The 12,518-nt window shown below is 39.6% G+C and overlaps 1 protein-coding gene across 1 annotated transcript; it reads right to left on the bottom strand.

The window, feature by feature from the left end:
- Positions 1-5,410: 5,410 nt before the first annotated feature.
- LOC106165426 (uncharacterized) lies at positions 5,411-10,414 on the bottom strand. Its single transcript, XM_087014131.1, has 2 exons — positions 10,331-10,414; positions 5,411-8,600 (listed from the first exon to the last, which is right to left on the bottom strand). The coding sequence occupies exon 2, from the start codon at positions 8,598-8,600 to the stop codon at positions 6,837-6,839; it is 1,764 nt and encodes a 587-aa protein (XP_086870257.1). The 5' UTR covers positions 10,331-10,414; the 3' UTR covers positions 5,411-6,836.
- Between the last annotated feature and the right edge of the window lie 2,104 nt (positions 10,415-12,518).

Raw genomic sequence — 12,518 nt, 5'->3', positions numbered from 1 at the left:
AGACGACAATAATTGCAAGACAGGTGGCGCTAAATCCTATCGCAAGATGTGCTGAGGAAAGGGCCTGTCTTGAAAAATGCAAGGATGTCAAAGGTTGAGCTTCATTTCCAGTTACCTGTGTGACGTCATGTGGTGACGTCATCTGCTGTGGTTCACCAGCGCCGGTGGTGCTATCTGTATGATTGGGGGAGGTTTCAGTTACGACATTGCTAGTCTGCGAAATGAATTTAAAGCAGTCATTCATGTCCAAAGTCAAGTGTGAGGGGGCGCAACCTCCTGTCGAAAAGCCACTTACATCCATCCCTTTAAATTCTATTGGATTGGTACAGAAAGTCCTGTCTAAGTCGATATCTACTCCTTTATCACGGTATGTACGAAGCCATGCCACCTTGCAGTCACAATGGAATGGGTTGCCGCCAATCCTCAGTTTAAGCAAGCGCGTGAGACGTAATATGGTACATCTGTCCAGTGTATTCAATTGGTTCCCATCCAAGTACAATTGTTCCAGACTCTCCTCTACGCCAGAGAAGGCAATGGGCGACAAGTGACTAATTTTGTTGCCTCCAAAGTCCAACACGGACAAATTTGAGATATTCTTAAAAGTTTCAGGAGCCACATACCATATATCATTTGATCGCAGGTATAACCTACGAAGTGAGCTTGTTCTTTGAATTGCTGGATTTACATCTTGAAGGTTGTTGAGTGATAAATTTAAAACCCTCAACCTTGGAAACCTTTCGATGAGATACAAGGCGTGCAGCAGCAATTTACTGGCACTGATATCCAATATTTCCAGGTTGGACATATTCCCGAGACTTTTGGGTAAATAATAGCCACCAAAAGATGTGTTCCGCATTCTTAAGGTCCGCAAATTTACCGAATTCATCCAGCTAAAGTCTGCGCTTCCTTGGAGGTTATTGTGACTTATATCCAATGACTCTAATGACAATGGGAAAATAGCGGGTTTATCCAAAGCCGTTTTGTTTAAAAGGTTATGTTGCAGAGACAGGTGTTTCAGTGAATGCATATTACGTATCTCATAAGGAACCTCACTCAGGTTATTGTTGTCCAAGTACAGCCTCTCCAGGTAAGTGGCTTCATATAGTGATATATCACCATAAAGAAGTACATGAAATGTGCCACTCAGGTCAACAGTCCTTAACATGGGATATCTCCAAAAATCGATAATCTCGTACTCATTGATTGTTGCATATTTAAGTTTTAAGGTCAGAACACTGTATTCAAAGATGTTCAGAAGGCTTGAAAGATCATTCACGTGTGCGTAGGACAAATCTATTTCTAACACTGAAGTTGCGTTACTGCCTAGAAAGTAGCATATAGGCTGATATGAACAGCCGTAAAGTGATAAATAATTGTGACTGAGATCCAGAAGCTCTACCGTCGAATTTAAAGACCTCAGTCCAGAGCACAGCGTGGAACAATCAACATTAAAGAACTTGCACACCACTGTCCACAAATCCTGCTCCCTGGTGTCTCCGTATGTGCTTACATAGCATGCGTCACAGTAAGGGATGAATGGACACCTTGCCTGTACTGTGGATACAGTGATAGTGGCCGTAAGATACAGCAATAGAGACCAGAATATGGGAAACATCTGGAAAGAAATTGGAAGTGCTATTATTGATTTAATTAAAATATCAATTTGTAGCACATGTATATCTTGGGCCGCCAATAGGAGAATACCAAGTACAAATGGGCAAGACTCTTATAACTTCTTAAATATGTTGGTTCAAGGAAGGTGAACTCCAAAAACGGAAGTTCGTTGTGCTCATTGATAACCCTACCTTATTGGTTGTGTGTAGACCGATATGTATAGTCGTTAACTAGTGCGAAACTGTCACAGTTGCTGAGACCCAGAATCTCCGTTGTCGCATTCAAAGACCTTAATTCTAAATATAAATTGATACAATGAAAATTAGGACATTTGCACATCACCGTCCACAAACCCTGTCCCTTGAATCTCCGTATGTGCTGAAGCCTGGGTCACACTGCCCTTACAACCTTTTGACAACTTTGTTGCAACCACAAAAGCTGGAGGTCGCTTGCGATCACTTCGCGAGGTAATTAAGAAGCTATGGCATTTTTTTGATCGGCAAGCAGTCGCAAGCTGCTTGCAACAAGGTTGCAGTAAGGTGGCTACAACCTCTTACAGACCATCTTCAAGCTAAAGGTTACCAGTCGCACACCGTTTGCCGAACGATAAACAACCTGGCCGCAACCACTTGGTGATTGAAAGCCGATTGCAGGACTGTAGCGATCGCCTGCCAACTGGTAGCAGCAAGGTTGCACAGAATATATATGTTGCAAACTTGTGACGGTAGCTGCTTTCTCATAAATTTCCCTCTCGGAAGAAAAAAAGTCTAGTAAAATGGCTCCTTTCGATAGATAAGAACGTGGTTACTGCTATAATCATTGACTTTGTTTGCATGAGAAGCAAAAAGAATTAAAAACTGGAATATACTGGATGAGACCGTGGATTGCAAGACTCCCCTCGTATGGTAATTCCGAACATTTGATGAAAGAACTTGGATTTGAAAATCAGGAATACTTCATTTCCTTTCTAAGGATAAAACCCACACTGTTTTACAAACATTTGAACAAATAAAAGAAACTAAATAAAAAAAGCAGTTTGAATTTGTTTTTATCTTAGATTACCCCCTTAATATTTTGTTGTTTAAATGTTTGCTCTCTATGAGGTCGCAAGGCCGGTGCGGTTACGGTCACACTGAACAAAAGACCTTTTTGCGACTTGCAACTGTCACCGGTTGCAAAAAAGTCCGATTTTCCAAAAGAACGCTGGGTAAATATCCGGTCGCGCCGATTTTCGGTGCAACACCGATAACCTCCTGGCGACCGAAAACCTATATGTGGTATCCAACCGGTTGCTAACAGGTTTGCAACTGATTTGCAACCGATTGTGTGTTTTCCCTTTGTCTTTTTAGCCCTAGGCCTTTACCACTTACAATACAACGTAATTAAATCGTAACAGGTCGTGCGTATCGTGTACCTTTACACTCTCATCGTCGTAGTGAGGATACAGTGGGTACCAAGCACTTGAATTATACATCGCTGATTAAATTATTTTTCTGTGCATCCAAGTATTTATTTAACTGTTTAATCGATAATATATGGCTTTGTAAATTTTTATGACTTACAGCGATGAAACGCTGAGGGTAGTAGCTTATTAAACCATGATTTTTGCAAAAAAAAAAATTCGCACATTGCTTCTTTGCCTCATATTAATTTTTCTTGGTTTCGTAAGTTTAATATACTTTGCGTATGTAAATCTTGTCAATTAGAGTAAATTCTTGTCAAAAAATGCAATTTATGTTTTCTTTCCTAAAATATTATGATTCATGATCATGATATTTAGAAGGCATACATTACAAATTATGAAAAAAATCCTTCACCCAAAAAGGCCACCAATCAATCTCTTACATGTACATTTTCACGTGCTATGATACAGCATTCTGTATCGGGAGCGTTACTTCATGTTAAAGTACTAAGCGGTAGAACCAACTGTGATCGTTTAGAATGTAAGCACGTTAATAAATATGGGCAATATGGGCAACACTGTTCTTACCCTTTCCTCTCTCTCCCTTTATCTCTCTCTCTCTCTCTCTCTCTCTCTCTCTCTCACACACACACACACACACACACACAGAAAGAAAAGGAAAAGAAGAGTATATATAATAATGACAAGCAAAATGTGACCAAGTAACCATGAGACTAATAAGTAAATTTTACATCTACGTGTACTACATATTGTGGCCTAATGTCCCACACGGGACGAAGGGGAATGATGATGATGATGATATGCTATATATTGCCGTGATATTGACCTCGTCAAATATCTTATATTTACTGGATTAGGCAAGCAAATAGAGTCATTCATTGCTTGTCCAATTACTTAGGGCATAGGCATCAAAATTTCGACATGGCGTCGATCTTGTCAACACGCTTTCCGCTTAGAATATGCATCGTATTTTGACTTATAATAATAAGTTATATTCATAAATTTTGGAAAATGTAACATTAAACACATACAAAAATTATCCAGAAAGTGTACACTTAACTTCACAGAGTTGAAAAAGCACGTTGCGTTCCTGAATCGGCGGTTAAACAGCGATCACATGCACTCGTTTTTCGTGAGTTACACGCCGAAAATGGGGAACAAGATATAGCTAATTAAATTTGTCTCATTTGATATTCATGCCACCGGCTCATTATGTCTTCAGTGGAAATATCCACTATTTACGCTACGTTCCTGGACCGAATCTGACTTGAGAATAAACTACACGATAGCTGTGGTTTCGCTGTCATGCGTGTCTGAAGGAAAGGATTGCGAAACAGGATTGGTTCATAACACCTGTGATAAAACGCTCAGATGACGGGATTTCCTTAAACATTGTTATTTTATGAAAAGCAGAGTGTATTTCAGGTTTTTGAATCCCGAAATTGAACGATTTGTTTAGTTCACGTGTATGGGATATAGTACTTTGTACTGAAGTTGAAAACGGAAGCGATAGTAATGCACAACAACCCGTTTTCTTCACCCATCAAAATTTGCGACAAAGAGCAAATTTTGTTTTTCTTTGGTGTGTTTTCCGTAAATGATCCCTGAGATGACCAAAAAACACGACAATACTATTCGTAGAGCTTTTTTCTACATAATGTACAGCTGCAAAACAGACTGGTTTGTCTGTATCCCAGATTTATGTGCTGCTTTAGTGTCATTATCAGATAAGAATCAAAAAGAATCAAATACACAGCAATGTTTGGAAATACAAAATTGTTTGTTATAATAAGACAAATCCATTTTTTATCAGATGAAAGCATCCCCATTGTAATCCAACATATAAGAATATTTTCAGACTTTCAAAGACGATAACCCATTTTGTTACCCAGTATCGAGCATGTGCAGATATATGTTTTTAAAGTAAAACTAATATCAGTTTTGTGTGCTCTGTCGTTAAATCGTTGGGGGTTTGCACCATCTGTAGATATTCAACCATGTAAAATTAGGTGAGCAATAAGACGGAACTTGAACTAAAGAGAATGTTTAAATACAATATCTGACAGGTGAGACGCCAGTCTTTTATGCTGCACGCTTACAATGCCCTCGTTTAGGTGAACCGTATAGACCTTTTCTTTGTAGATGGCTTAACCAGCACTGTATTACTTTTAAAAGGCGTGACTAATGCAATATACCCCAAGTAACTAACACCATAACACGACCCAGCACATTTATTACGTAGCAGCGTCTACTTAATTATCACAGAATTGTTAAGAAAGTTAAGTTTTCATCAAATTGATCGTTTAAAGACGGTATATGGAAATATCATACAATCAGAGAAATGACGTCATGGTCCTACAGTGGTCTTTTTTACGTAATGAGATACCAGCCTGTTATATAAAATACCGAATAACTATAAGAATACTGAATTGTCTTTGGCAAATGAATGACTGTTAACTTAGCACTCACATTTGCCAATGTTTGGGCACCACTTTCACATCTGGTCTAATGGACAGGAATAGTATGGGCGGCGGTTTATAGGCCATCTAGCGTCAAATCGAGTTATCGCTTCTAGTTGCGTGCACGTGTTCACGACTAGTCGTATTTTTCTGTCTGATCTGTTAACTACGACGTCTAATCGTGTTTTTAATCCGTCCGATCTGATAACTACGACGTCTAATCGTGTTTTTAATGCGTGAAGTTCAGAAATGTCTCGTTTAATTCTAAAATATCGCCGTCTGATCTGATAACTACGACGTCTTATCGTGTTTTTAATTTTTGTATAAACCGCCGCCCATAGTAGGCCTATATAGCGCAATTCTTCCTCGTTTTGAAGAGCTACTTCCGGGCACTGTCCCGTTATGCTTTCCAATAACTAACATTGCACCCACGCTCACAGTATACCGTCTGCTCATAGCCACTGACACTTTCGTTTGTGTGTATTTTTTGTGAATGAGTTTTATTTAACCCTTACTTCTTTGTTCCACATAGTAGAAATCGATCATTTCGTTATAGAAAAATAATGAATATAAAACAGACCATTTATTACTCAGCCCAATATAAGCATGAGAATTGACATAAATTGAGGCCAGGTACCCAACTACCAGACTCGGCACCGAATGATCCTGAATCGGACCACACTACCCTTTTTTCAAGGTGTACGTCAGTACGCGCTGCGAAGTATCAAACGTGACACCGCTCTTGCATAGTACGTGATGTGATAGTGATGATTCTCAGCAGGGTTGGAAAGTAATGTTTCTCACCTCAAAATTTGTTCCGGGGTATGTGACTGAAATGCGTACTGACGCACACATTGAAAACGGGAAGTGTGGTCCGATCTACCGGTGAATTCGAGATCATTCGGTGCCGAGTCTGGTAGTTGGATAGGCCTGAAATTCAGTTACGCATTAATTCTAAATATCGTATACTAACGTGCAGTAGAATGTTATTTTTCGCTGAGTGAATGTGATACCCCTGTAAGTGTATACAGGTGATATGATTATTTCAATCGATCAGTTAGAACATTTTATCATCCATGATAAGACTATCACCCGTAAGCTACATGTACATCTGTCTTTACGTTTAGACAAATGCTGGTGTGTGTTACAACTTGAACCACATTTGTTTAACAAAATATCAACCCTTGTAGTTTTACAGTTTGCATACTTAATTTGTCAGTAAAATTTCATGTACAGTGTAGGTTTTTTTAAGTTAAAAAAATCAATATCTATGTTTCAATTTTTGTAAGATATTAAAAACATTTTATTGAGGAGAATGTCAGGGTTTTCAGGTAACCTTTTTAGATTGCTGTGTGTGGATTCAAAGCTTCGTAGGAATTTCCAGTTGGTTGGTTTCCATCAGCAAAGTTCTGGTATGGAGAGGCTCTCTCTAATCCCTGGTAAGGTCCTGTTTCCCCGACCTCGGTGAAGTTGGTGTTTTGTACCCCAGACATGGTCCTCTCACTATAAGTGTTCGTTGGGGTTTGTTTACCACGGAATCGCTTATAAAATCGATACCCCGTGACAGTAATGTAGACGACAAGAAATACAAAACAGGTGGCGCTGAATCCCACTGCAAGATGTGCTGAGACAAGAGCCTGTCTTGAAAATAACGTCATAGGTTCATCTCCAGTCACCTGTGCATTATAAGTTGGCGAAATGGGCTCAAAACAGTCATCAAAGGTCAATTGTGAGGGGGCGCAACCTACTGTCGAGAAATCACTGACATCCAGCCCCTTCAATTCCAATGGACTGTTACAGAAAGCCTTGTCTACATCATTATCTACTCCTCTATCACGATAAGAACGAAGCCAAGCTACCTTGCAGTCACAATGGAATGGGTTGCCGCCGATCCTCAGTCCACGCAAGCGTGTGAGACGTAATATGGCACATTTGTCCAGTGTATTCAATTGGTTACCATCCAAGTACAATCGCTCCAGACTTTCCTCTACACCAGAGAAGGCAATTGGCGCCAGGTAACCAATTTGATTGCCTCCAAGGTCCAACACGGTCAAATTTGAGATATTCCTAAACGTGTCAGGGGTCACATGCCTTATATAATTTGATTGCAGGTATAAGCGACGGAGTAAGCTTGATCTTTGAATTGCTGGCATTACATGCAGAAAGTAGTTAAATGAAAAATTTAAAACCCTCAGTCCTGGAAACGTTTCGATGTTATCTAAGGAATGCTGCGTCAATGCGTTGGCACTTATATCCAATATTTCCAGGTTGGACATGTTCCCGAGACTTCTGGGTAAATAACGGTTACCAATGGACGTGCCCTGCATTCTCAATGTCCGCAAATTTACCAAATTCATCCAGCTGAAGTCTGCATTTCCTAGGAGGTAATTGTGACTTAAATCCAGTGACTTTAGTGACAATGGGAAAATGTCGGGCTTATCCAAAGCAGTTTTATTTAAAAGGTTATGTTGCAGAGACAGGTGTTTTAGTGATGCCATATTGCGTATCTCATAAGGAACTTCTCTCAGGCGATTGTTGTCCAAATTCAGCATCTCCAGGGCAGCGGCTCCAGCTAATGATATGTAACCACTACGAAGTCTATGAAAAGTGCCAGTCAAGTCAAGATTTCTTAACACTGGATAGCTTGAAAAATTCAGAGTATCTGGGTACAAATCCAGTGTAGCATATTTAAGTGTAAGCGTTCGAAGCTTGATTTTCATAGTGTTCAAGAAATACGACAGTCCGTTGTAATGCGCACAGTAGATTGACCAGCCCACGGTCGAGTATGACAAGTCTATTCCAAACACAGAAAGCGGGTTGCTGGCGTTGATGTTGCAAGTATTTAAACAGTCACCATAGGGCGAATAAATGTAACTGAGGTCCAGATGCTCCACTGATGAATTCAAAGATCTTAGTCCGGGATATAAAATGGAACAATTGAAATTAATGCACACCACAGTCCACAAATCCTTCTCCCTTGTTTCTCCGTATGTGCTTACATAACATGTCTCACAGTCAGGGATAAATGAACACCTTGCCTGTACTGTGGATACAGCGTAAGTCGCCGTAAGATATATGACCATAGACCAGAATATAAGATACATCTGGAAAGAAATAAAAAAAACACAATTACAGGTAAGTACTTGTATCTCAGTTTGTTATGCCGCCGATAGGCGGATGCAGGTTTAACTATTCCCTCTCTTTCAAATATGCAGATTAATCAACCAGGGTTTCTTTTGGTATAACTGTTCGGAATAAATAACATGATAACTATGAAAAATTAGGAATTATTAATATGCACTATACATACTGGTTTTACCCAGTACCGTACATGTACATGTAGTATAGCGTGCGCTGTGGTCGCGTACATGCATTTCACAAACAGGCTTAATTTGGTCTACCCTTCTTTCTCCCAGTATTTGGTTGTTTTAGACCTATTCCTAAGCGAAAATGACACATTATTTGCGTTTCAATTGGTAGGTATTGTAAAATCTTAGTTTGATTAATTAGTCCATTGTGTCTCTGGGGAGGGGAGTGGGGTAGTGTACCCGGGAAGCATTAAACTATATGACTTTATACATGTAGGTACTAACTTTATAGGAATACTACACTGGCTACAGGACCCTAAAGGAATTCTTCAGGACTCTACAGGACTCTATCATGAGTTTTCTCGGACACCCTATAGGGTGTCCTATAGGAAACATTTTTTTTTCTGACAAGCACTGTATAAATAATGAGGTGTATCTTTATCTTATGGGCCTTTACTTATTTTAAAAATGCACGAAAGTACAATTATACATTGTTCAGTTTTGGAGATATACGTCGTGCTACTTCATGAAAAGACACATTTAAAGCGGGAGAACAAGTTGAGATCGATCAGAATATCAGTATGTAGATAAATGTGAAAGTGGCATCCTGGGCAGAGAGCGTAATCATGAGGTGGACGCAATATTCAGGTACCTTTTTCCTAAAAATATTTTTAAGAAAGAAAGAGAAACAACCAGACAAATTCCCCATCCCTGAGCTCTGCATATACTGTAACAGTTAAATTGTCCTTGTCAAATATATTATATGTAAGCGAAGTGAATGACAGAAGCGAAAAAAGTGCTTGCCACTTCCCCTGGCCTCTCTTTTGGCAAAATCCCCAAACCCCCAGTGCCCCCTGGGCACCCCGTCATACCCCACCACACACTGCCACCCTGTCACCCGGTCTTCTCTGTCTTCCCCCTCCGTGTTGCCTAGCCCCTCTTGTATAAACTTAATACTTGTACGGGCCTGTGAACATGTTTTCAAATCAAAACTAAATCAGTTTATGTGCTCAGGTATTCTGGTGATACCTGTAAATATTCGCGGTTGACACCTTTTGTAGTTATTCAATCATATAAAATCAGGCTATTTGATATTACAATGCACGCAGAAAATGTCCTCGTTCAAGTGAACAATACATTGCATTTTTGTAGGTTGTTGTACAAACACTTAAATTTGCAACCACTGAAATGCACCGCAAGAACGTGTATCTTATTTAATAACGACAGCGAATGGTTTTAGCAGCTACGTAAAATTTGAATCGGTAGTTATTGTAGACTATGTATATCAAAGTTGCAGATGATAAATTCATGATATGACAATTTATTTGATAACCTTTAAAGAAATGGCGACATGGCCCGACATAACTAGTAGACAGTGCGCTGTTCGGTCAGATGCCCCTGTAGATTGCCTACTAATACTTATCTATCGAGGTACCACTCTGTTAACTGAAATACTGAATAAGGCTGAATTGTCTTTGTCAGAAGCTACATGCTTATCAATTAAAATGAAGTAGCCTAGCACTCACCTTTGCCTACCCAGTACGTTTGGACAACACTTTTTTATCGGGTCTAATGGAAGGGGTTATTTTCCAATACTTCCTCATCCGAAGGGGAACATCCGGGCACTGCTCCATTGTGTTTTCCGGTAACTCACATTGCACCAACTCCAACTGTATACCGCAATTTCATAGCCATTGACACGTTTTTTTTTTTTTTTTTTTTTTTTTTTTTTTTTTTTTTTTTTTGTGTGTGTTAGTTTTTGTGAATGTTGGATCTATTTCATATTATTTCTCAATCATAATGAATAGAAATCGATCAAAAAACTGAACCTTTTCAGTGAATTAAAAAAAAACTGCTGCCCAAGAAGTGCATGGGCTTTCCTCGTATACTCCTGAATGAAGGTGTTCCTGGTATTGTAAGTGTTATCAAATATTACAGCAAGGACTTACACCAATTAACCTTAACAAACTCCCACAGACTGTCACCTTGCCAACTTTTTTTTGGGGGGGAGCCTTTAAGGATATTGAAAATTTCAGAAACCGATTTTTCAGTTATTACCCTAAAATCGCAATTATGACGTCCACCATATAATGATGACATACGTGTAAATGATAATTAATTTAGTTACTGAACACTGAAGATTTGTTGTTACCCAAAAGAATGTATGAAAGGCAGTAAATAAGGAGTTTTGGGCGAAGGGTGACAATATCCTTAATAAAACCTGACTTGAAATGTGTGTCTTCAGTCATTTTGGCTTTGGAATCCTATATTACAGCACCACTAAAACAAATACAGCTGCAACGGTAGTACAAATTCGCATATAACAAGCTATATTTGCAAAAAACAAAGATAAATGTAGGTCATTTTGAGAAAGTTATATATTATGTTAGTGATGTGCTAATCATAATGAAATGACACATATATTTTACATGGCCGTAGCCAGCAATTTCCAAAGGGGGGTTCTTTTTCTGAAAAAGTGGGCCTTTCCCATAAAACTTTAATGTACCTAGATCAATTTTACCCAGATTGGACCTTTTCCCAGCAAAAGCGACGGTTCTTTCGAGCCCCGGGACCCCCCCCCCCCAACCCTGGCCACGGGCCTGTTTTATATATGGTATTGACTTACTTGTACAGTAGAATATTGTCTTATTGTTATAGAATTGTGGTTTGCGCTCATATTATAATTTTTTAGCTGCCAGCAAGAGCAACTTTGATGTTCTTAGTATTAGCAGTATAAGCAGGAAAAAGGAAGCAATATCCTCTTTTGCGTTGGTAGGGTATCTTGACTCAACAATACCCTCTAACAGGGCCGCTGTTATTATTATGTAGACATTTCTCATGAGTCGAGTACAGAAAATAACCGTGAATTTAACCCAAAACATATATGTGAATATCTTGTGAAAAATCAACCGGTGGCTCTGGAAGAGGGTAACCCAACTTGATCCACATCTGTTTCCCTATCAATCATGAAAGTTACAATGTGATTTACTTGAATAATTCAAATTAATCAACTAAACATTATCTGCGTTTCAGTTCTTTAAATTGCTGTGTACGGATTCAAAGCTTCGTAGGAATTTTCAGCTTGTCGGTTTAAACCAGCAACATTCTGGTAAGGAAAGACGCTCTCCAGTTCCTGGTATGGTCCTGTTTCCCCGGCCTCTGTACAGTTGGTACCTTGTAGCCCAGACACGGTCCTCTTACTTTTAGAGGTCTTTTTGCTTTGTTCAACGCGAAAACGTCTATAAAATCGATACCCGGTGACAGTAATGTAGACGACAATAATTGCAAGACAGGTGGCGCTGAATCCCACTGCAAGATATGCTGAGGCGAGGGCCTGACCCGAAACATGCAATGACGTCAAAGGTTGGGATTCAGCTCCATGCACGTGTGTGATGTCATGTGGTGACGTCATCTGTTCTGGTTCATCAACACCAGAGACTCTATCAGTATCCGTGGGTGATGTTTTAGTCGCAGCAGGCAAAGTCGGCGAAATGAGTCTGAAACAGTCCACAAAAGTAAATTGTGAGGGGGCACAACCTACTATCGAAAAGCCACTGACATCCAGCCCCTTGAATTCCAATGGACTGTGGCAGAAAGCCCTGTTTACATCATTATCTACTCCTTTTTCACGATAAGAACGAAGCCAAGCTAGCTTGCAGTCACAATGGAATGGGTTGCCGCCGATACTCAGTCTACGCAAGCGAGTGAGACGTA

Source organism: Lingula anatina, chromosome 5 (assembly GCF_051362555.1).
Source record: "Lingula anatina isolate TDL-2025a chromosome 5, LinAna3.0, whole genome shotgun sequence".
Classification (NCBI taxonomy): Eukaryota; Metazoa; Brachiopoda; class Lingulata; order Lingulida; family Lingulidae; genus Lingula; species Lingula anatina.
Note: the sequence above shows the minus strand (reverse complement) of the source record. Positions and strands in the feature narration are given on the sequence as shown.

What these genes read in the sequence shown, in the direction of transcription:
- LOC106165426 (XM_087014131.1), bottom strand. Translation starts at nt 8,600, where the DNA reads ATGTATCTTATATTCTGGTCTATGGTCATATATCTTACGGCGACTTAC.